The sequence below is a fragment of the Pogonomyrmex barbatus genome, unplaced genomic scaffold (assembly GCF_055798465.1).
Source record: "Pogonomyrmex barbatus isolate J1 unplaced genomic scaffold, ASM5579846v1 scaffold21, whole genome shotgun sequence".
Classification (NCBI taxonomy): Eukaryota; Metazoa; Arthropoda; class Insecta; order Hymenoptera; family Formicidae; genus Pogonomyrmex; species Pogonomyrmex barbatus.
In genome coordinates this window covers 475,529-501,718 of record NW_028297118.1, presented here as the reverse complement: position 1 = coordinate 501,718, position 26,190 = coordinate 475,529, and the positions used below count along the sequence as shown (strand labels likewise).

At 38.6% G+C, this 26,190-nt stretch overlaps 1 protein-coding gene, 1 long non-coding RNA gene and 1 pseudogene across 2 annotated transcripts in view; 2 read left to right on the top strand and 1 right to left on the bottom strand.

Annotated features, from left to right (window-relative positions):
* Positions 1-26,190, top strand: part of LOC148936460 (uncharacterized) — a 275,063-nt gene that overhangs the window by 196,218 nt on the left and 52,655 nt on the right. The gene's annotated exons all lie outside the window — the stretch shown is intronic.
* LOC148936463 (uncharacterized) lies at positions 6,434-8,858 on the top strand (annotated as a pseudogene).
* On the bottom strand, positions 12,386-21,139 carry LOC148936462 (uncharacterized). The gene is made up of 2 exons (XM_089077987.1): positions 20,398-21,139; positions 12,386-14,767 (listed from the first exon to the last, which is right to left on the bottom strand). The coding sequence occupies exons 1-2, from the start codon at positions 20,415-20,417 to the stop codon at positions 13,009-13,011; spliced, it is 1,779 nt and encodes a 592-aa protein (XP_088934113.1). The 5' UTR covers positions 20,418-21,139; the 3' UTR covers positions 12,386-13,008.

Here is a 26,190-nt window from a genome sequence, read left to right as displayed (position 1 = left end):
AAATTTTTATGAAAATTGTTAAAGGTATTTAAAATATTGCTAATTTAATCAGCCGGTCTCGCTAATAAAATATTATCAACGTATCTGTAATAAAGTGGGAAATTAACAATTCTATTTATCGTTGCATTTTCTAGATCTTGTAAGATCAAATCTGCGATTATGGGGGACAGAGACGACCCCATTGGTGTACCGAATATTTGTTTATAAATCACACCAAAACGTAAAAAAAGTCGATGACAGCGTGAACTTTACAACTTTGATAAAATCCTTCAGAGGTGCAATAGTTTTTATCCCTCATTTTTTAATGCTTTCAAGTGGATGTATATTCAAGTGGAATGTTCATAAACAGCGACATCGCGTCTAAGGATATCAACAAATGATTCGCGCCAATTTTTTTACCAGAGAGAGCGCTGTACAACTCAAAACTATTATTCACATGTCTCTCATTAAAAACCAAAGCGTTTATTGCTGCTTTTTAATTATTCTCATTTGTCTGCTCTCTATCATCTAAATAGGAATCTCATTACTCTCTTTGCTCATTCTCGTTGAATCTAGATTAATAACATATCATAAGTAATTTATTATACTTCTTCTTATTATCCTTTCGTTTAATGGTTAAATTAACGCAATTTATTCGGTGTACAAAAAAGTTCTGAGCTTTTTTTTGTAAAATTCAATCTTTATTCAAAAACAAACAAAAAAATATTAATCAGCGAAATATTCCCCGTTTGCATCAACGACCTTTTGCCATCTTTCGTAGCTTGCGAATTCCTTGACGATAGAAACTCACCGACTTCGAAGCGATAAAGTCATCAATGCATTTTCGTATCTCTTCAAATCTCATGAAATGTGTATCAGCCAAATGATGCTGCAGCGATCGGAATAGGTAGTAATCGGAAGGCGCCATGTCTGGGCTATACGCCGCGTGCGGGAGAACTTCCCAGCCTAACGCAAAGATATGGTCCTGAGTCGCTTTCGCAACATATGGTCGAGCATTGTCATGAAGCAAGATCACTTTACGACGTCCTTGGCCAGTAAATGGCCTCTTTTCTTCTAATGCATCGCTCAAATTGGTCAATTGTTGTTGGTAGCGGTCTGCCGTGATTGTTTCATCCGGTTGTAACAACTCGTAATACAACACACCTTTCCAATCCCACTAGATACAGAGCAAAACCTTCTTGGCGTGGATATTGAGCTTTAGTGTTGATGTCGAAGGTTGACCAGGGTCAACCAATGATTTTCTACGTTTAGGGTTATCATAAAGAATCCACTTTTCATCGTCTGTAATGATTTTGTGCAGAAAATCTTTTTTCCGGAACTTTGAAAGCAAAGTGAGTGCAGTATCACGCCGACGATTTTTGTTGTCTTCGGACAATTCATGCGGAATTCATCTGCCTTCCTTCTGAACCTTTCCCATCGTATGTAAACGTACGGAAATGGTTTGCTGCGTAACGCCAAGCTGTTCTGCAAGCTCCTTTTCAGTTTGCGCAGAGTATATATCCAGCAGAGCTTGCAATTCGTCCGTTTCAAACTTTTGAGGGCATCCAGCAGTTCATCTTCAAGACTGAAATCTCCTTGGCAAAATTTTTGATACCATCTTTTACATGTAGTATGACTTACAGCGTTCTCTCCATATGCAGCACAAATCATTGCAGTGGCTTCAGCAGCATTTTTCTTCAGATGAAGCACGAAGTGGATGGAAAATCGAATATGCTCTTTTGTTATTGCCATCGTGAACACTATTGATTTTTGAGGTTATGTGCATCAAACGCCAAACCGTATGGTATTTTAGAAAATGTCAAATGGTATTTGCCAAATGTCAACGCTTTAAAACCGCAAAAGGGCGGGAAGATATATAAAATTTAAATTGTTATTTCGGTTGTATGAAATCTAAAGCTCAGAACTTTTTTGTACACCTAATATATTTTTATTTAATTGTTTAATTATATACACCTTTACTTTTTACTATGGAACATCATAAACTTGTACTTGATTTAGCTTTTATTGATTCTGCTTTCTTCGCTTCCAAAGAGATTCGGTTTTAATTTATATGTTTTTTTTATTTACTTTTTTTATAAAATCTGTTCATTTTATATATGTATTTAACATTACATTTTTAATGAGTGACAATGTCAACGAGTGTGTGTTAGATCTACTGCATGTGTCTCTTATAATTATACCAGACGTTAAAAAATTGTGTTGGAATAATTTAATTAAAATTTATTATTAGAAGGCGCTTATTAAATTCAAAAATAAATGATCAGGAGCATGTAAGCGAAAACAGTGTAACGGCAGGGCCGTTACGAATATACATATATATATATATACATACACATACATAAATATATACATGCAGAGAAACGCTTGGCTTACTACCCCGCACTACCCATCCCGCTTGCACGTATACCACTTGCGCTATCGCAGTCGCTCGCTTACCTATAGGTCGCACGCGCCGTCTCGCTCACGCTATCTCGCTCGCGATGTCCCCACGCGATACCGACTCCCCGCCACCGGACCGACGGCGCGCAGTGGGGAACGCCGGCCGGGTATATAAGCCCGGCCGGCCGAAACATCGGGATCAGATCCCATCCTGCGATCCGACTCCTGATACCTAACCAGTACCTACTACCTCTCGGGGCCAAGGTTTCGCTTGGCTCGGCTTTCTCTACCTACGGGCTGAGGTTTCATTCAGCTCTGTCGGGTTTCACCGACTCCTATCACCGCTCCACGGGCTGAGGTTTCACTCAGCTCTGTCGGGTTTCACCGACTCCTATCACCGCTCCACGGGCTGAGGTTTCACTCAGCTCTGTCGGGTTTCACCGCTCCACGGGCTGAGGTTTCACTCAGCTCTGTCGGGTTTCACCGACTCCTGTCACCACTCCACGGGCTGAGGTTTCACTCAGCTCTGTCGGGTTTCACCGACTCCTGTCACCGCTCCACGGGCTGAGGTTTCACTCAGCTCTGTCGGGTTTCTCCGACTCCTGCCACCGCTCCTCGGGCTGAGGTTTCACTCAGCTCCACCGGGTGTCACCGGTTTCCGTTGCGAAAGCAGGGCTCGACGTGGCACTCGACCCTGCCCGCAATACCTAACCGTCCCGCCTGACATTAGCTCGTAAATGCATGCGATAGAGATTAAGGCCGCTAGTTATAAGTCAGTAATCTTAAGACCCCTAGTGGTAACCACGCCGTGTAAATCGACCGTTGTCGACCGCACACCGCACCTGTCCTGCGCATCTCATTGCCTTGCGCCAACCGGTTGCGTCTCCGCTTTGCTACCAGCGACACTGCGACATCTCCTGGCCCTGCACACTGTATCTCTCTTTCGCTAGATAAACTATCTTTTTCACGCCGCCACTTGTGCTCGAGTCTCCCCTCCTCTCGAACCCGGACACCGACGAGCCGATCCGAGCGTCGAGCGAGGTGACCACGTTACAACAGTATGAAAAAAATTAGTATATAATTAGTAAAAATAAATACATAAATTAATAAACAAAATTAATAAACACTCGCTAGCACACAAAAGAGGCGTCATTTTCGGAATGGTCGATAGAACAATTTTTCTTTCCCATCCTGAATTCTACACAAAGAATTTAGTAAATTCTATTAATATTCTTCTAAATAACTACCCACTAGAATTTGTTTTTACAACGATGAATAATCGAATTAACATTTCACATATAAAATTACAGATGTCGAATAGTAATTTCGGTAAATACCAATAAGAATTCCGAAAATGTCATTCCTCGCAAATCATTCTTCTCAGTTCCTTACGTAAAAAATGTATTTGAAAAATTTTCAACGATAGCTATAGCAACGATAGCATAGATACAATCTAAAACTAGCATATTCTATAACCAATTCCCTCAGCATATTTATTAAAACAGGCAAAGACACATTAGATCCGATGGCATGCTCTGAAGTAGTATATGAAATTAGCTGCAGAGAATGCGATGCCACTTATGTAGGCCAAACAAAAACAACAACTTAAAACAAGAATTAATAAACATTTCCGAGATATTAACAAAGGAAATAGTTCCCCTTCGGTCATCTCAATTCATAGAACAGAATTGCATCACGAGTTCAATTGGGATATTAAAATTTGGGACAAAGAACCGTTCTGGAATAAAAGAATAGTTTCGGAAATGATTTATATTAAAAAACAAACTCATGGCCTAAATAAACAAAGCGATACGGATCTTTTACCTAATTGTTACTTCTCCTTAATTTACCATCTTCCTCCTCCTTTCTAACATTACATCCCCCTCTAATCATGCTACTTTATTTTGTACAAGGTCGATCATTGTCTTATTGCTTCACAGAGTTCAGTCTGTAACTAACATATATCGTGCGATATTATATTGTAATTTCCTATTTTTCAACTTGCAACACTGGTGGTCTCCAAGATATTGTAATTTGCTTGTCATAATTCTAGTCATTTTTATTATCACATTTCTTCTTATTTTTATATGTTATTACTTCATGTTCAATTACTTTGTCGATGCCAACTTTCACTAGTCTTTTTTGTTTGATTTGATTATTTAGGACTAACTTTCGATTTTTTAATTGTGACGTCGCATGGTATTCCAACATGGTATTATCTTTGCTTGGAGATTTGCTATGATACATCTACACAGAGTTTCTGATGCAATATCGATTTCAACAATCAATTTATCGGATCATAAAGCAAAAATTTGATTTTTCGACTTTTTTTTATCATCGATTCTGCCAAATGTTGTGTAATTTATATCCGCATACAATTTTAATCTATAACCATGTTTCTTAACTTTATTTTATATAATTTTTACCGACGGAATATGCCTAGTCAGAAAAATAATGTACGAAGTTTTCCTTATGTATTGACATGTATTGTTAGGATTGTTATGTTTTTTCAAGTCAAGTTGTTTTCGATTAATTTTAATTTTTATCACACTGAGGATGATCTAATATAAAATCGAAACGACGTTATGTTTATTAATTTTGTTTATTAATTATGTATTTATTTTTATTAATTATATACTAATTTTTTTCATACATACTGTTTTCGTTTACATACTCCTGATCATTTTGTAACGCGGTCACCTCGCTCAACGCTCGGATCGGCTCGTCGGTGTCCGGGTTCGAGAGGAGGGGAGACTTAAGCTTACGAGATCACAGATTGCAGCAAAAAGATAGTTTATTTAGAGAAAGATAGATACAGAGTGCAAGGCCGGGAGATGTTGTAGTGTCGCAGAGCGGAAACGCAAAACGGAGATGCAAAACGGAGACGCAAAGCGGTGAGAAGCACAAGGCAGGTGCGGCGTGTAGTCGTGATTACGACGCGACTATAACTAGAGAACTTAGAGTTACAAGCTTATGACTAGCGAGCTTAATACTAAGGTGCGATTATAACTAGCGGACTTATTTCTATCGCGCGGTATTTACATGCACTTACGAGCTAATGTTGTCAAGTTGGATGTCAGGTTGGGTGGCTATTGCGGGAAGGACCGAGTGTCACATCGAGCAACGTAAACCAGCAAAACCCAGTGGAGCTGAGCGAAACCTCAGGAGTGGTGACAGGAATCGGCGAAACCCGACAGGACTAAGCGAAGCCTTAACCCGAAGAATGGTGGCAGGAGTCGGCGAAACCCGGCAGAGCCAAGAAATCTTGATCTCGAAATCTTGGCCTCGAGAGGTAATAGGTACTAGTCAGGTCGATGTCAGAAGTCGGATCGCAGGATGGGATCTGGTCTCGATGTCTCGGCCGGCCGGGCTTATATATTCGGCCGACGTTCCCCACTGCGCCGTCGGTCCGGCGGTGGGAAGTCGGTATCACGTGGGGGCACCGTGAGAGAGATAGCATGAGCGATATGGCGTATGCGATGTATATGCAAGCGAGTGAAATAGTGCGAGCGGCGTGCGTGCAAGCAGAATAGGTAACGCAGGATAAATAAGCCAGGTATATACACAGTATATACAGTAGCGCAACTCTCCTGATTTCAGCGTGTATAAAATTGAACTGCACATGCGCGAGTTATGTAAGTAACCAATCACGTAACTGATTTTCTGTCACACTTCTTCTCGGGTTTTTCTATAGCGTTCTCTGTTATTTAAATACCCAACAATCAAAACTGGCAGGAGCAAACATCTGACACTCAGAAGTGAAATAGTTTACTCTGTTAAAAGGCGTGTGAAAGAAAATAAATAGGAGTGTTCAGTGTTCAGTGAATATTGAATATTGATTAGTGAATAGTTCAGTGTTCAGTGAATAATGATTAGTGAGAGAAGATAAAGTGAACTGAAAACGAAGAGTTTTTTCTTCTTTGGAGAATAGTTAATCTGTATAAAAATTTATACAGATTTTCAATTCTCCAAGAAGAAAAATTTTTCATCTTAGCTTTGTTGCACTACTTCTTGGAAGGTATATACAATTTATAGAAAAATACAAGGGGAAAAAATGTCGACTTATAAATTAAGTTTATGATGTGTTGCAAAGAAATGCAACAATAAAATTATAGAAAAAAGACACTTTTTTCGTTTCCAAAAGAATATGACAGGTAATTTTGTTTTAATTTTTTTTTAAAGCATGTATAATTTAGTTATGTTTTATTTGTGTGTATGTATGTGTGTGTGTATCTTTAACTTTTTATTTCTCAAATATATTTATTTATTTATTATATATTTATTTATGTATACGTATTATATTTTTTGTTTATTAACAACTTTTGGTAAAATATAAATGGATGCAATGGATACGTGCTTCTGATAGATTGGATTTAGAAGTAATGGATCCAGAATATACTCATCGCAACTATGCCACTTGCATTTTGAAGAAAAGTGGTATAAAATCGGCAAAAATAGAGCAAATCTTCATCCTGATGCTATACCGACAATATTTTTTGGAACAAAGTAAATAATACATTTTTTATTTTAAATAACGTTTCCTTTTTTTGAAGCAATTATAAACAATAATTGATAATGTATAAAACAATACTATAACATTTACAGCGATACACTTGTGACAAAAGTATCAGAAAAAATTGTCAACGATTTTCAAAGATCAACGATTGTCAAAGATTGTCAACAAGAAGAAACGAATAGGTTTTCTAATTTTTACATAAATATTTTTATAAATATTGTTTTTACTAATACTAATGTTAGTTTTTGCTGCTATATTTTATTGCCAACTAAACAATTTTATTTTTTATCTAGATAAAGTAAAATATTAAAAAGATATGTCATATGTTTCAGCAATATCCAATCATCAATATTATTTATGGATACAGATGCTGAGATCGTTAAACCGTAAGTTTTTATATACAATTAATAATATAAATGCATTTTAATTATATTATTTGTAAAGATATAAAATTTATAATATTTAATTAGTTATTAAAGTATATTTAAAATATATTTTAAGTTATATTTTATATTTACGTTAGAGATATTTTGCTATTTTCTCTTAACTTATTTTTAACAAAACAAAAACATAAAACAAAAAACTTAATGTATAATAGTATTTCATAATATATATACTTTAGTTGATACTTAATCTTTCTTATATATATATTTATACATATGTACATATTTGTTTTACTTTTATAATTATATCTTTTTTCCAATATGTTTTTGTAATGTAATTCTATTTCTGTTGTGTAGGAACACATCTAGCAGGACGCATTTCTCAAACAAAGTCTCAAGTAGAAACTCCAAAGAAGAAGAAATTAAGAGAGCGGAATTCTAAATTACAAGCAGAAAATAAAATGCTGCGCGAAAGAATTAGATGGCTTCAAAGAAAAATAGAGAAGATGGATACAAGAAAAAATAAAGAAGATCTCGAAGAACATGAAACTCTTCGTCAACTAAGTTGTAAGTTATTACTCACAAATATTGCACAATTTTTATGTACACAGGTTGATGCCCAAATTAAAAGTAAACATGGGAAAAGATATACTTCCGAATTTAAACAATTTGCACTACGATTATATTTTTTAAGTCCACGAAATTATCGAGAACTTAAGAAACAATTCGCATTACTATCTATTCGTAGTCTTCAATCATTCACGCAAACATGTCAAGTTAAACTCGGTATAAATAATAATATCTTTGAAGTTTTATTCGTAAAATTAAATTCATTACCTTTAGAACGCCATTGTATATTATGCGTGGACGAAATGAGTTTAAAAACTCATTTATTTTACAATATATCACAAGATGAAATTATAGGATTTGAAGATACGGGTAATGTGAAATCAGCAAAATCTGCTAAAAATGCTTTTATTGTTATGGCACGCAGCATTGCAGGAGATTGGAAACTTCCAGTTTGCTTTTATTTTGTGAAAACAACCTGTAAATCAAATGTGTTAAAGTCTATTATATTTGACATTATTCGAAAATTACAAGGTTGTGGTGCAATTGTGCTTTAATTTCGGATATGGAGTCTAATTTCATGCAATTGTTTCCTGAACTGGGCGTTTCAACCGAAAATTCTGTTCTTCTTGTTGATGAATTAGAAATATTATATTATATATACTTGATACGTCTCAAATGAAAAGAACACGCGATAATTTATACAAACATCGAATACAATTTAGAATGAACAAAGTTGCGTCATGGGCTCATATTGTGGAATTTTATAATAGAGACAGTAAACAATGAATGAAAACCGCTCCTAAGCTAACTAAAAATCATATCGAACTTACCAATTTTCAAAAAATGAAAATCAAATATGCCGTCCAAATTTTTAGTAATCGCGTAGCTACGGGAATGTGTGACACAAATGTCTTTCGATTTTCTTTCTAGTGAAGCAGTGGAAACAATTGATTTTATTGTTTATTTTAACAAATTATTTGATATTTTCAATTCTTCCACAATAAATAGTCCCAAAGAATATGGAAAAGTATTTATCGGAAGCCAAAAACAAATTCAATTTTTAGAAAAAATGATTTTGTTACGTCCGTGGTTCTGGACGAAAGATAATATCTCTCGTCAGGAGGAGGAGAACTCGGGTGGACGCACGGAACCTCTTCTGTTCTCGCGGAACGACGTCGTGAGGCCGATCCGCGAGTCGAACGCGCGTTAAGGGGACAGGGATCGGAGTCAGTGTTGGCGACGTTATTACCCTTGCCTGCGCCCGCGCTATCGGTGGTCTGTTTTTAGATCAGAGAACCGAATCTCTTTTACCAGGGATGGACCTAGTGCGATCCTCAGGGAGCCGGGAACGGCGCGGGGTCAAGTTTTAGGGTAAAAAAAATTTAAGACGGAATTCGGGTTAACTAATTTTAATAATAATAAATAAAAATGAATTACAATGTTCTGTTTGTGTACATCAAAAGAGTTAAGATATTGGTTACAAAAAGAAAAGAAAAATTTTATACATAAAAATTTGAAATATTGAAAATGACGGCAGACAAAGGAAAATCTGGATTTATATACCCAATTGTTCTAATTGGGGTAAAAAATTGGTGATCGCGAGCATGTCAATGGGATCGGATTGCAGGTGTGGCGGGGGATTAGGGTGCGCGGTGCGGAAAGCCTTGACTGGGACGAGATAGGGAAGAGGATTACGGGAAATATACATAGGGATGGTATCAGTGATTTGGTGTTTGGAGATCTGGTTCCAAAATTGACTGTCGGGTTTGAACCTTCTTTTGATGAAGAAGGTGCCAGGAGGTGGATGAGTGGGAGAGCGAGGAAATTGGCGGACGAGATCAAAGAATTTCTCCACGTCGAAGTTCTCCGGAGTGCACTGTTTTTCGAATTCGGCCGCGGAGCGAAGGGCGGAGGCGTATTGATGTAGCGAGATGTTGGCTAGCCCCGGCTCTACTTCTATTAATTGCTCCGCGAGTTCTTCGGCGTGGCAGGTTTCGCGACGAATCCGCTTATTCGACTTCTCCTGACGGTGTCGCAATGCCCGTTTCGTTCGTCTATTCGGGATGGCGTTCGTTTGGTTCATTATGTAAAAGAGAGTCAGATGAAAGAGAAATTGATGAATCGAGATAAGGCAGCTTCACCGAATCAATCGGCAGCTTGCCAGGTTAGAAGGTTGTGGAATATAATGTTGTGGAATCGGGGGAGGCAGCTTCACCGAGTTAATCGGCGGCTTGCCAATTTGGAATGTTGGAGTGTTTTAATGAGATAAATATGTAGAGGTCGCGAACCAAACTACCAGTTACCGCGAAAAAAAAATGATAAAGTTGGACTTACTTTTATTGTAGCGGCCGCTGGTGATGGTCGAGAAATGCAATGGCCAGGCTGGATCGTTGAATCACACGAAAATATAAGAATCGCGCACAGATTCTAACTGACAATTTCGGATGGTCCCGACCGTGAATGGAGCGATGAGAAGTAGGAAGAAGAGAGAGCGATCCGCTCCAAGTCGCGGTTTTTAAAGGGTTCCGAAGGGGTGGGAGTATCTGAGGGCGTGATGGATTTCCGTGTTGGCTTGTCGAATGATAGTTTAGGAAAATTGTGAATATAGAGGAAGAAGGGGAACGGTGAATTGTGGTTGTTTTTATATTTCCAGATTTCCCAACGAATAATAGAATTAGTTAATAAAAATTTTCCCGCCAGTCCACACTCTCAATCGTTCATTGGTATGGCCGCCAACGGCCACTAATCGTTTCTTCTTGACTGGCGTTTTTTTTTTGTTTCCCCACCAATTTGGGGAGTGTCACCTTTGAACGATCCGACGCGTTTCTTATCCGTTAGGAATTTGCAACTTTTGTTAATATTAATTTTGTATTGATAGGTCATAAACTTGTCGGTGTCGACAAAGCTGTTTACCCCAAGAATTTTTTTTTATATTAAGATATATCTCAAGAGGAAATTTTGTTTATTTAGGGTTTCTTTAGATCGTTCGAAGTGCTCCGTTTATAAGTTAGCAGCCGTTAATTTTTTTCTGCCCGAAAGAGAAGAATTCGTGAAGTCCCCCGGACGTAACAATTTTTTTTTTTGAAAAGTGTAAATGTAATTAATGAAAATAATGCACGTGTTAAAGTTAAATGTTTTGAATGCTGGCAGATAACAATTAAAAGTGTAATGCTATTCTGGGAGAAATTAAAATGTCATGATTTTCCACATTTACGCACACGAAGAATAAATCAAGACTGTATTGAAAATTTCTTTGGTTCCATTAGACAACAGGGCGGTAATTGTTTGAATCCTACATCAATACAGTTTACTCGCGCTTTAAAAAAATTGTTCAGCATGAAAGTTTTGCAACATACAGATACGCAAAATTGTGCTGAAGACACTGATACAATGTTAAATTTAATTGAGACATCATGTTCAAGTTCTTCATCACCTTCTGTGTTCATTCCATCTTCAGTCACATCTGCGCGTCCGATTTTAGATATCCCGAATCATGATTATTATAATATGAATTTACCGGAAGAAAATGCGTTTAGATATGTATGCGGATACTTGATTAAAAAATGTTCAGAAATACATACAATACATACATACATGTGAAAACATGTACTATTTATCTTAATGAAAACAAGACTGTTATAGATGACACAGTTTATATACTTCTTTTCGATCTTTTACTATCACAGAAGAAAATCCATTTGGAAATTTACAAGTAGCAAGTTACAATTTTTGTTCTTACATTCACAAATTAGAAAAGTTTGTCACTAATTTTGAAAGTAATTGTTTCCAAAAAAATATTGGTAATTATTTATTTCAACTTGCCCAGACTATATCTTTTGAACTACCATGTCCAAATTTTCCACAAGTTTATTTAATAAAATTATTTATACGTATGCGTATTATACTTTGTCCCAACATAATAAGACATGTGGAAAAAGTGTTAATATAAAAAGTAGAAAATTGTGTAATATTTTACATTTATAACTTTTGTTTTGTAACGGTACGTCCCTGCGCGCTCGGATTTTTATCTCTAGGCGCGGACGCGGGGACGTGCGCTCGGTGATCGCTCGTCGGATGCCGGGTTCGTATCGGTATGCGCGTTGCCAGGCAACCGGGCCCGCGCGTGTGCGTTGCTAGGGAACCGTTGACGCTAGTCGTGACACGTGGGGCGGATGTCGCGGGAAAGTCCGAGAACGCTCCGACTTTCGAGATGAGATGGAGCGACAATACTGAGAACTCTCGGTATTGTCGGGAGGAGGAAAATCTGAGAACACTCCGATTTTCCTCAGACGGAAGATGCAAGAATATCGAGAATGCTCGGTATTCGTTGCGAGAGCGAGAAAGCTGAGAACACTCCGAATTCTCGAGAAAGGATAGAACAGGAATACGGAGAATGCTCAGTATTCGCTGAGAGAATCTTCTCTCGCTGTTCTGGTCGGAACGGTTGTCTGTGTTGGACAGGTCGGAGGAGCGGATAGGATTGGTTCTTCGTCTTAAAATTTGCCGAGTATTTATACCCGTATCCGCGCCACGTGTCACCGTTTAGTTTTGTTGTGCGGGTCGTTTCGAAGGATCGGTCCAGGAGTCGGCGGAGAAGACACATTCACTACTTCTTCTTTATTTGAATAAATTTTATTAAAACTTAATACAGTTTGTCTTTACTAGTTCGGACCGCGACAGACGTGACGGCACACGGATCTCGACGAGTCCTCTCCTCATATCGGTCTCCCGTTTTTATCCTGTTCCGGGCGGCCGGTCCTTGCCGTATCATCAACATGCTCGTCAGCGTTCGCGGTATATTTCTGGGTCGCGCGGCGGTTTTCCGCGTAAGGGCCGCGCAACCCGGTTAACAGTTGCTTCATGTCGGACGATTACACCATATTTGCGCGATTAGCACAATTCGCTGTCGCTTGGTAAAATAATAATTCATCGGATAAAATATCGCTTGCCGCAATCCGCTTTGTCAGCGGTGGGCGCGATTGCATTCTCGGCGCTCGCGACATCCCTCCCCCTGTGATGGAAGGGAACCATGGGGGTTCGGCTTTCATGTGTCCCTTACTTGGCGCTCGCGGCATCCCTCCCCCCCTTCGATGGAAGGTGATCTTACTTGTTAGTTTACATATGTTGTCGCGTGACTGTAATATAATCGTGTGCTTATGACTAATATAACATAGCATCGTCGCGGCGCCTCTGTGCGGTCTCGCTTTTCTTCTGCTTTTTATTTTTGTTTTTGTTTATGCGCCATGTTATTAATCCTATTATAGTTATTATTACTACGCAGGTGCCTGTTCCCATAGAGTATACAGTGTATTTATTTTTGAGTAAATTATAATCGCTATCTTCTAGAGTTTCTCTTATTTCTTCTAGACTTATGCTTAACTTGGTTAAATCTACGGGGTTCTTAATTATTTGTCGTAACGTGTCGGTTTTCGCTAGCTTGTTCTTATCGGTGTCCTTATTTTTTATTTCTAATGTTATATTGTATTCGGGGAGGTAGTTTTGAATATATTTTATTCCTTCAATTTTTCGTGTTTTTAATATTACATTTGGTGTGATTAGCTTGCAATTATCTTTTAGTTTTATTTTTCCGGTTCCTTCTAATATAATTTTCTCTTCTATTTGCTTTTCGCACTTAACGCTAATTTCTTGCTTGTGTGCCGTGGAGTAGAGCCACGCTTGCTCCTCCGTCAATGCTATCCACAACGGTGTGTTAGATATCATATGATTCTTTTCGCAGTAATTGAGCTGTCCCGGTGTATGTGTATATATTTGCACCTCGCATGGTGCTGTTGTTTCCGCATAATATGTCGCGAAGTTCTGTTCGCATGTGTATGTGTTTGTTTCTCGTATGCAGCGTTCTAACTCTGCTTCCTCTAGTAATTTGTAGTGGTGATTCTCTTTATCTATAGCTAACAAAGGGTGGTTTATTTTTATGTAGGCGAATACATTCGCATGATCGTGTACTGGTAGTGGTATTGCTTTAACTAATTTAAATGTAGGGTATGCTACTACCGGAAATCGCAAGATTGTGTATATGTATGGACCATCTGAATATGCGCTAAAAGTGATGTATGTGTGTATGGTCTGCCAGTGTTCAATCTGAATTTTAAAAGGAAAGTGTAATCCCATTTGTAATTGTGTAGCCGCTTCTTTAAGGGCTGTTATTATATGTTTGATAGGTAGTAGTCGTGTCGGTATCATTCCGTTTTTCCCGTATGTCAGGTAGTCTATTACATTTTCCGTGTCCTTCGTTAAATCGTTCATTATCGTTGTCAGGATTAATAAGTGTTCGTCTACGTCTGCCTGTAGTGTTGACTCGGTCAATCGTTGTTCTAGTCGTTTCGTCGCACTCATTATCAGATTTTCATTATAATTTAGAGTATTTTCTAATTCGTCCAAGTGCGCTATTGTGGCGTTAATTACTTTTATTTGATTTGCTACTGCGTGCTGCAGTACCTTGCCGTTTGTTCGTAACGTTTGCAGTTGTTCGTCTATTAGTTTCTGATCGTCGGCGTCCATCGTTCCGAATAATATTTTGCTGACCGACCCGACCGCATCCAGCAGTCCTCGTCGTTTGTCAGTCGTTTTGTATAGCGTTTCTACTTGTGTCAACAGCGTGATCAATTTGGTGTTTTTTCTTTCTATTATTCTCATAATGTTTCGGCAACCTAACTGTGCGTTGCCTATTACTTTTCGGCACTGTATTTCGGTTTCCTCCATGTAGTCCTGCAATTGCTGATGTCTGATCTCTAATTCTTTTGCGCTCAGTTTTATCACTAATTTCCATGCCGATTCAGCCTGTCTCAGCTGACCGATTTCTTCGTAGTAGATTCCTGGCTGGTGCGAGAACAATTCCCAGTCAAGATTATGCTGAGAGTCAGGTGTCGCTTGTCCTGCTCTTCTCCACATAAGGAGCATCCTGCAAGTTTAGGTTCAGGTTACTTTTCCGTGAATCCTCGTCGTGCATTTTTTATGCGCTACGTTTAATATTATAAATTGTTCAGTCTGCCGTCGACCGTGGTTTATCGCGTGTCGTAGACGATTTTTTGTTTGTTAAGTGTGTTTCATCAAGTTTCCGTCATGCAGTGCACTAGGTGCGGGCGGGACCATGTCCCAATAATGTGTAGTGAGTGTGTGCGGCGGTCGTACCGCCTGGCGGCCCTACGGGTTGCTGTACGGATGTCGTCCAGGTGGCCGACTACGGTTGTTTGGACGGGGGAGCGTCGTCCCCATTTTCAAGCGTGCGTGGAGAGGTCTCCTGTGCCCCCTCAACCCGCCTGCGAGGAGCTCTACCCCCGCGACCCGTTGCGGGTGCGGGTTTGTGTTGCCACCGGGCAACGGTTCGTCGCTGTCCTTCGTGACTGGTGAGTCCTGTATATTTTTTTTTTTTTTTTTTTTTTTTTTTTCTATGCTATCTTTGTGATTACTATCTTTATTTTACTGCTTTTGCTTTTTGCTTGTTGCGGGTAATTATTCGTATGCGTTGTTTGCTTAATCTTCGATGAATAATTTGAGTCGGTTCGCGTGCACCGTCGTAATTTTTCGTTTTTGTTTAATTCTGTAATTGACGTCAGAGGTTTTCTCAATTATCTGATATGGACCTATCCATGGTGCTTCCAATTTCTTCGAACGTCCTCTGCGCACTGCTTCGTCATGCAGGAGGACCTTATCTCCTACTTTGAAAATTTTAGTATTCGTATTTTTATCTGTATAGTTTTTTGCCTTTTGTTTTGCTTCGCGAATATGTTCTTTTGCTACTCTTTGTGTGGCTCTGAGTCGTTCTCTTAATTCTTGCGCGTAGTTATCGTATGTGTAATATGGTTTCGGCGGCGCTGCCAGGGCCGTAGGTAATGTTGCTTGGTGCCCGTACATCAATTCGAAAGGTGTATAGCCCGTTGCTGTATGCGGTGTTGTGTTGTACGTGAACATCGCGTATGGGATCCATTCATCCCAGTTGGTTTGATCCTCATTTATATAATGCCTTAGGTATTCAATCAGAGTCCTGTGCGATCTCTCCAGGGCTCCGTTGCTTTCAGGATGGTACGCGGTTGTTTGAATTTTCGTTATTTTTAAGAGGGTGCATACATCCTTGAACATTTCACTGACGAAATTCGTTCCTTGATCTGTCAGTATTGTCTCCGGTATTCCGAATTCGCATATTATTTTTGTGGTGAATTCTTTGGCAATCGTGTTTGCTTCCTGATCTGATATCGGTATTGCCTTACTAAATTTTGTTAAGTCGTCTTGAAATGTTAGTAGGTATTTATTTCCTTTCATGGTAACCGTGAGTGGTCCTACGATGTCCAGGGCGCATTTTTGAAACGGTCTTTCTGCCGTGTCGGTCAGTACTAGAGGCATTTTGGTTTTCTTGCTTAGCTTGTTTTTCTGGCAGTATTCACATTTGGCGATGTATTCTTCCACATCTCGTATTAGTCCGTGCCAATTGTGCATTAGTCGTATTCGATTTACGGTACGTGTTACGCCTTGATGTCCGCCGAGGGGGGCATTATGATATTCGTACATTATTTGCTCCTTGTCTTCTTTATTATATTCGCGTTCTTCCTTGTCGCGCTCGATGCTGTTTATCTGTGTGTCAGGCGCGATCGGGTTTCTGCTGAGCGCGTCAGCATTTGTATTGCCTTTACCTGCCTTGTGTATCACCTCATAGTCGTACTCTTCTAATTTGAGCCTCCATCTGATTAATCGTGAACCAGGATCTGTTATACTAAATAGCCAGATCAATGGCTTGTGATCTGTAATTATTTGAAATTTTGTTCCATAGAGGTATGGTCGAAAATGTTTGACGGCCCATACTATGGCTAACAATTCTTTCTCCGTTGTATTATAGTTTTGTTCCGCTTTATTCAAAATTCTGCTTGCGTATGCAATTGGTCGATCTTGGCCTACTGGCCCTTGCGACAATACTGCTCCGATGGCATATCCGGATGCGTCTGTCGTTACTATAAATTGTTTAGTGAAGTCCGGATAAGCTAGAACTGGTGTGGTCGTTAATTTTTCTTTTAATGTTTCGAATGCGTTCTGTTGTTCCGCTGTCCAAACGAACTTCTCATTCTTTTTTGTTAGTTTTGTCAGGGGTTTTGCTATCTTCGAAAAATTCTCAATGAATCTTCTATAATATCCGGCTAATCCTATGAAGGATTGCACATCTTTTACCCGTTTTGGTATTGGAAAGTTCGCTACGGCCGTTATTTTCGCAGGATCTGGTATTATACCGTTTTCGGAGATAATGTGTCCTAAGTATGTCACTTCCTTTCTTAAGAATTCACATTTATTCGGTTGTAGTTTCAGATTGTAGTTTCTCAGTTTTTTGAACACTTCAATTAATCTTTTGTTATGCTCTTTCAAATTTGGTCCATATATTACGATATCATCTAGATAGACTAGGCATTTGAGGCCTTGTAATCCGGTTAATACGGAATTCATAAGTCTCTGGAATGTTGCAGGCGCATTTTTTAGTCCAAAAGGCATTCTATTAAATTCGTAGTGCCCGTAAGGTGTGGAGAATGCTGTTTTTTGTTTGTGTTCCTCATGCATGGGGATTTGATGGTATCCCGATGCTAAATCCAATGTTGTAAAATATTTCGCGTTTCCTAGTTGATCTAGTATGTCAGTGATATTCGGGAGCGGGAAAGAATCGCCGATTGTTAAATCATTTAATTTCCGAAAGTCCACAACTATTCGTAATTTTCGCTCTCCAGATGCGTCTATTTTCTTTGGTACTACTAGTAAGGGTGCGTTCCACTGACTCGTGCTGGGGCGGATTATCTCGTCGTCCAGCATTTTCGCTATCTGTTTATTTACTTCTGCCTTGTGCTTCTCTGGTAATCTATATGGTCGGACATTCACCGGCGCGCTATCTGCTCGCGTATTTATTTCATGTGCTACTGCATTAGTGTACGATAGGCGATCGTTTTCTAGGTGGAAGATATCACAGAAATCTTCGCAAATCTGGTGCAAGGTTTTCTTTTCCTCTTTATTTAAATGCTCGGTTCGCATTTGTCTGTGCAGTTTTTCTTTACGAGCTTGAATGGGCTCGTCGCTTGTATCGTTACTTGACACCTCCATGGTATACATGTGTGCGGCGTCTTTTGTCCTTATCTCGTCCACCGTGACTAGCGGCGTTGTTATCTCCACGGATTCTCCTGTGGTGTTTATCACACTTATTGGACATACGTTTTCTTCCGGTATGACCAAACAATTTCCTATGAAGATTCCGGGTTTGGTTTCGACTGCATTTACTATTCCAATGCTATTCCTATCGGTTATTGCCTGAATTATGGTTTCACTGCGAGGCGTTAGCATGGTTTTCTTGTACGGATAGAGTTTGAAAGTTGTGTTGCCAATACGGACTTGTTTTTTCCCATGATCGCATTTCGCTTGTTGTTTATTCAAAAAGTCTAGTCCCAGTATCCCTTCATAATTTATTGGGAAGTCATCTCTTACCACGTACATAGTGTGCCGTATCTCTCGGTCTCCTAGCATTATCGTTGCTCTTATCTTTCCGAGTGTGTGTATCGTGTGGCCCGTAACTCCGGTTAGGGCTAAACGTTCTTCGCGCATTAGTGTGTTTCCCTTTAAATTTCCCACTTTTATTAATGTCAAAGTGGCGCCTGTATCGAGGAGGAAACTTGTTTTTCCCTTTCTTGTCTCTCGCATCGGCAGGGTAATCAAGTCTAACGTGGCGTTTGTGTGAGGCGTATTCACCTGTGTCACTTGATGCTCGCGTACGGTTCGCGTTATCTTTGTTCTCGGTTTCTCTTCTTCTTCGTCGTCGCCACTGCTTGTGAACGATAAGTCATCGCTCTCCCTTTGCTGCTTATTCTTTTTCATTATTACAGCGGTATTTATTTGTCGCTCCTTTTCATTATCTTGCCTCGTGCGTCTCGGTTGCCCCTTTCTCGGGCGGCCGTTCAGTGACCAGCATTCGTCGCGCTTATGACCTGCCTTTTTGCAGTACGAGCAGTATTTCTCAATATTATTTACGTTCGTCGGTCGTTCGGCTCGCGGTAGCGGATATTTATTTATGTATCGGCTTGAACGACAGTCGCGCGCCAAATGTCCTAGCCTACCGCATTTGTGGCACTCCAGTTTTTGATTTCGATTTCTATACTGTTCTTGGTTGCTTCTAGCTTTCTCGTTATTATACATTTTTATAGGTTGGCTACCTTTTAATTTTTCTTCGGCTGTCGCGCCTAGCATCGCGGCTGTTAAATTCGTATAGTTCCTGGATCGTACTATTGTTTGTATCTCGTCGCGTAATCCTAGTTGGAAATTTTCTAGGGCTAATTCTTGTATCGTATCTAGGATTGCCTTTCGTTGTTCCGCGGTGTGCTCGCGTCCTTCTACCATAGATTGATAGAGTTCCATGGCTAGTTTGTCAACGCGGAGTCCGTATTCTCGCGCGCTTTCCCCGGGTTTTTGACGGGTTATATTAAACTCTCGCTGAATGTGCGTAGTGCTACGCTTTGCCAAATAGCACATTTCGATCTCGCGCTTCAGTTGCATGAACGTGCGTATATCCCTCGTTTGGAAATCGTGCATGGCTTTCCCTGTTAGTTTCGTGCACAGGATCGCTTTTAATAATGATTTTTCGTCGGCAGGATTTATTTCGCTCATCGCGTACGTGCTTGCATTTAAAAACTTTTGAACTTGGTTCCGCGATGATCCGTCCATTTCCGGAATCATATCGCGGGCTTCTTTCAATTTCATAAACGTATGTGCGGGATCTCGCGAATTTCGGACATCGTCTCGTGTACGCCCGTATGTCATTTCTATCGGTTCGTCATTTTCTGCACTCCGATCGTAATTAACGACTTCTAGTTGGCTTATGCGGCTCTGTAGTGCTCGCATGCCTTCTATCAATTCGACCAACATTGCATCTCGCGCGTCGTGCGAAGATTCCGCCGGGTCAGGTTTCCAGTGCGCCTGGCTTAAAGTGGCTCTCATCCTTTTTACTTCGTCGTCCAATTCTTTGTTTACTACTTGTTCTTCCGCGATCGATTTTAACGGTGTGCCCGAGGGTTGATTTGCCATTTCCGCTGGATTTATGTTTCGTGAAGCGGTATAAAATTCGGTTGGATCGAACACGCTACTGTCGTAAGATGTCAATGAGAATTCTCCGCGGCTAGGATTACTTGCGTTTGTGCCGTCGCTATGGTTAGATCTTGCGTCTGTCGGTTGTAATAGAGCGTCGTCGCGTCTCTCACTACTCGGTAGTAGGCTATTATCTATGTCACTAAGCGAAAACACGCGTTCAATTACAATGTTCGGATGTAATTCCGGTTGACTCGTCAGACTATCGTCCGAATAATAATTACTTAAATCGCGGCGTACGTTATCGCGCGGATCGCGTGAATTTTCCGTCTGCTCGAGGCTCGGAGGGCTCGGGCTGAGCGCTCGGCTGGCTGACGCACTATGTAGCCACGACGTGTTTCTTTGGGCAGGAGTTTGGTTAACTCCCTCGTTCGACATCTACCTACACGCTTTTTTCGCTATCTAATGCGCTTGGCTTAATTTTCTATAACTTACATTACGCTCGCAATTCGCATGTTTGTGACGCGGCGCTGGCTGTTGCGGTAGGTCGTGGCTTCTCCGGTGTCACTGATATGCTCTGCGTTGTGGCTCTACCGGCTCTTTCTCGCTGCAGGGATGTCGACTTCTTTTCCGGCCTTTTCCTTGATTTCCGATCGTTTGTTCCTTCCAGATGACTGGGTACAGCTGCGAAACGATCCCACCGCTGCCACCAGATATGTTGTGCGGGTCGTTTCGAAGGATCGGTCCAGGAGTCGGCGGAGAAGACACATTCACTACTTCTTCTTTATTTGAATAAATTTTATTAAAACTTAATACAGTTTGTCTTTACTAGTTCGGACCGCGACAGACGTGACGGCACACGGATCTCGACGAGTCCTCTCCTCATATCGGTCTCCCGTTTTTATCCTGTTCCGGGCGGCCGGTCCTTGCCGTATCATCAACATGCTCGTCAGCGTTCGCGGTATATTTCTGGGTCGCGCGGCGGTTTTCCGCGTAAGGGCCGCGCAACCCGGTTAACAGTTGCTTCATGTCGGACGATTACACCATATTTGCGCGATTAGCACAATTCGCTGTCGCTTGGTAAAATAATAATTCATCGGATAAAATATCGCTTGCCGCAATCCGCTTTGTCAGCGGTGGGCGCGATTGCATTCTCGGCGCTCGCGACAGTTTGTTAATGTAACAATAGCTGTCACGTCATCGCTGCGTGACAGCTTGTCGGCGCGCGTGTGTCGGTCGGTCGCGGTCGGGAGTGTTCGGGCAGCCTCGGATGGCGCGGTCCGCATTAGCGCGCGCTAGTAACGGAGCATCTTTCGGATGCTCCGTTAGAGTTTTCTATTTTATGTTTCCTATTTCATATGCATGTGTATTTGCAGTCTTGTTTTTACTATGCATGTTATACTTTAATTCTAATTTATAAGTGTGTTTTCGAAATAATTTTCTATTAATTTTTCTTTACTAATTTTCAAGTCAAATGTATGTGATGATTTATGATTCTTTATTAATACTTACTGTTTGCTGTTTATGCTTGCGATTTATATTGTTTATAAAATTATATTGTATTAATTATTATAGGAGACTTCTTTCTCTCTTGCTTTCCTTCTTGAGGTGCGGACAAATGATTGAAAATTAGGAGAGAAGAAGTAACCCGTATATATATCCGTGTAATATTTACGCATGTAACATATACGCATGTAACATATACGCATGTAACATTTACGCATGTAACATTTACGCATGTAACATTTACGCATGTAACATTTCTTAAGCTTACTCTTATTTTACTATTTCAATTATTATTAACTTTTTACGATTAAAATATGTCTAGAAACTGACTTTTTGGATTATTTCTTGTGCACAACATATGGCCTTTATCTATTTTCTTTATTATATGTATTTATGTGTTACAATTGTGTTGAAATGTAAAAAAAGATATTTATATTTCTTTTTATTTTAAAATCTATTTTTTTTTATTAATAGGTACCCATGCTTTTCGCGCCAGGAGTTGCATTAATAAATAAAAAACTATAATGAAGATAGAGAATTTTAAAGTTGTATAAGCTATATGTATAATTATATATATATTGCTGACGATAAGTTTGAAATTATATATAAAATTAGGATAGAAATTTTTGTATTATTAGAATGTTTTATTATTACTATTTATTTTTATTATTACTATTTATTATTACTTTATTATTATTATTTTGTATTATAAATTTGGAATATTGAAAATAAAAAAAACGTTACTTCTTTTGAAAATTATTCGTTCTTATTCTAAAAGTAAATGGACATTATATTTAATCTAATTGTAATTGCATATATAAGTATATTTGTAATGTTTTTAAAATAAATTGTTCTTTTTCCATACAAAAATATTTTTACTATTATATACTTAGATTCTATTTATTCATTAAATTTGGTATTTTTTCTAAATTTTATAAATATAGTTGTAGTTTTTAAATCTTATAAATTTAAGAAATATATACATTAATATTTACATTAATTTTTTTATTTTAAAGTAATATTATATAAATACTTATGTTTCTTTTATATACTATTTCCTTATGTTGAATATTTTTTTCATATTTTATATAATTTTTTTACTAAAGATGATAATATAATATAGTTTTCCTTTTATTAATCAATATTTATATATTTTTATATATATTTATGTATATTTTTTAAATTATTTTCTTACTTTTATAGTTCATATTTGATATTTATATTGTAAGAATTAGACGACCGTAAGCGGTCATGAAAGAGATTCGGAATATAAACAGTTACCTGACAGGTCGATCGTTCAAAAGTGAACGAAAAAAGTCGGGGGTAGTACTCCAAAGTCGTGTCGGTCGTTCAAAAAGTGAACGGAAAAAGTCGCGGAGTAGTACTCCAAAGTCGTGTCGGTCGTTCAAGAAGTGATCGAAGTCGGGAGCAGAAGCTCCAAGTTTCGGATAAAAATCCGATAGAGATAGACTCGGTACATTCGGGACGAATGTAATACCAGAATGGCCGAGCTGTAAGAATTAGACGACCGTAAGTGGTCATGAAAGAGAATATAAACAGCTAACAGAGAGGAGCCGTCGTGATCGTGCAGACTAAGTGTCGGATTGGTAGACGAGGGATCCCGAGTTCAAATCCAGTCGGTCTCCGTTAATTTTTTCCGAATCTAATAGATATCTTTTAATATTGTATATTGTCTATAGAATATTTTTTATTATTAGCTACGTATTTATATCATATTTATACCATTTTTATTTAATTTATATTTATATATTAAATGTAATGCTAGTATACAATATATTAGAAAAAGAGAGGAAATAATAAAAGGAAGAGAAAGAGAAATAAAAATTCAGTGATATGAATTTTATTTTTTATAAATGAACTAATGTATATACCAATGTATATACATACATTCATTTTACTTAAAATGAAATAGATATATATTTAAAGTTTAGTGAAAGAGATAGAACATTTTAGTGCAGTCAGTTTTAGTCTAGTGCAGCAACGAAGAGCAGATCTATGATTGGTTACTTATTTACCTCGCGCATGTGCAGTTCAATTTCGTACACGCCAACATCAAAGGTGCCGACAGCGAGTTGCGCTACTGTATGTACTGTGATATATATCTACACACACACACACACACACACACACACACACACACACACACACACACACACACACACACACACACACACACACACACACACACACACACACACACACACACACACACACACACACACACACACACACACACACACACACACACACGTGTGTGTATATATATATATATACATATATATACTACATATATATATATACATATATATACATATTTATACTACATACAAATAGTAACGATCCGTTACAATTTATTTCTTATAATTTAATTAAATTTAATTCTTACTGTTTTATTATATAATTACGTTATTTTTTAATGTCATAATTGGAGTCATATTCATGCTGAAGAAGACTTAAAGTAAAAGTCGAAACGTTTTGCATCGTTCATTATCGTTTGTTACATGGTATATTAATTTATTTAGTGTCTTTTGATTAAAATGAATTTAGCTATCTATAGCTATTCTATTATAGTTTGTTGACTTTCCTAACCGTTATTTTATTGTTTAGCAAAACCCAGTATGTTATTATTTTGAAATTAATAAAAGATGCCTTTAAGACAATTTTAGCAAAGTTTTAAAGACGTCCTAGCATCACTTTTATGAATTTATCTTCAAGGCATTATATTAGGCAGGGAAAATGAGCCAAAATGAGATCTCAGCTGAGATCTCTCAAGAGAGATACATTTTATAATTTGGGGATTCGTAACAAAATTATTTTATTACTTTTGCGATTCTCTGTGCTATCTGGAATGTCATATAAAATGTCTAAAAAAAATGACATATGGAATGTCTGAAAGACGTTTTAAAAGACATCTTGTAAGACATCTAAGTTTTGGTCTACAACAGATATTTAATTTTTAAGCCATAAGAAATTGAATAATCATAATTGGTTATTTTTTTCATAATCGATCAATTTCTTAGTTCTTAAAGCTTAAATCACTATTGTGAACCGATACTAAAGCATCTAAAAAGTATCTTATAGGACATCCAAGACATCCCATAAATCGTCTAAAATTAAGATATAGACTTCATTCTTTTAGACGTCTTTCTGTTTTCAGACATCTCAAAAGATATTAGGATATTCTGTATATCTTTTAATCGTCTTTAAGACATCTTAATATTCATTCTTGAAATATTATTATTGGCCATATTAATATAATAATTATTTTAAACTTTGGATATGAATTAATGTAAGTTTTAAGATTCTACAATATGCAAAGTGCGCACATAAATTTATATTTTAAATATTAAAGTGTTGATTGTAAAAATCTGTAAAAAATGCAAAGTACAGTTGCACTTTTTTTATAAGGAACTTCCATTTTCGTTCATAAATGATAGTCCTTGACCGATCATTCGTCGAAGAATCGGCACGGCGAGAAAACCGCCGGAAAACTACCGTGTCGATCACCGCGTCGCAAGCGAGCGAAATCTTTCACCATTCACGTGCCAATGTATACGTAGATCCTCACGTCACCGAACCGAGAGATTCCGATTGTTAACCAAAACATCGTTCGCAGAATCTAAACATATGTTCCATTAAATCCATACTCGAATTCGGCCGAATTGGAACTGACCGAAACCAAATATCGGCTGATTCGGATATAAATTCGCCTTTGTGAAGAAAGACAGAACCTTTTTCTAATGATCAGCTACCTAAGCAACGTCTAGAGTTGAATCACATCTTTCGCAAATCCTAAAACGGGCGAAAAGAGCACAGGAGCTACTGTGCCCAAACGGTGTTGTAGCTCGGATTGGGTTACAAGATTGTAATTAAGGAAAGTCGGGTTCGCCGAACCTTAGGAATTAAAACTCCGAGCAGGATCATAAGTGGAAGGTTCTTTTGGTTAAATATTATTACTCACTTTTATTAAGTAGTACTGATTTATTAGTATGACTTTTTGACAATGTGTGTGAATCTCGCTATTACTGATAACGACTGGCCGTGACGAAGTACAACTGCCCTGTTACATATTGTGACTGCACCCTCCCGCTCTCGGATTTAGCGACCATTTTTATAGTTATTCTAGTAGTGTCGCGTTATAATTCTAAATCGGACCATATATAGTCAAAACGGCGCGCTCTCGCAATTCCGTTCGCGCTCTGCTTTGGAATTTGCAGACTTGCTTTTGCATGCTTGCATTTCCGGCCGGCGTTTCCATAGCACTGGCTATTCCGAGATTCGAGAATGATCGTGAGGATAAGATATAATATGATAAATAATAGCATAAATAATGTAGGAAGTAATTCGGGCTACAACAACGGGAACGACCGTTTACGCTAACCTACCGCCAAAGCGCTAGAGACAGAATCACGGGGCAGGGAGTTACTTGTCTCAGCCTATTTAAAATCAAGGCACTTTACGCACATTAATTTTAATATTAAATCCCGAGTTGCAATACCATAAGCTCATCTCCTCAGCCGGAGAGACAGCCTACCTTCCATTCGTGCTCCCGACCATATTAATTATATTCGCGCCGGAAATAAAACATATCGTATAAAATATCGATAAATATCCGAAAAGCGAAACACATTGCAATCAAAATATCAAGTACACCGGGGATACACGCGTACTCATCGACACTACACGTAGGACAATAATGCGATACTGTCAACGGCCGCATCAGACGCGATCAACTGTCGCATCAAAACACGGCTCTTGCTG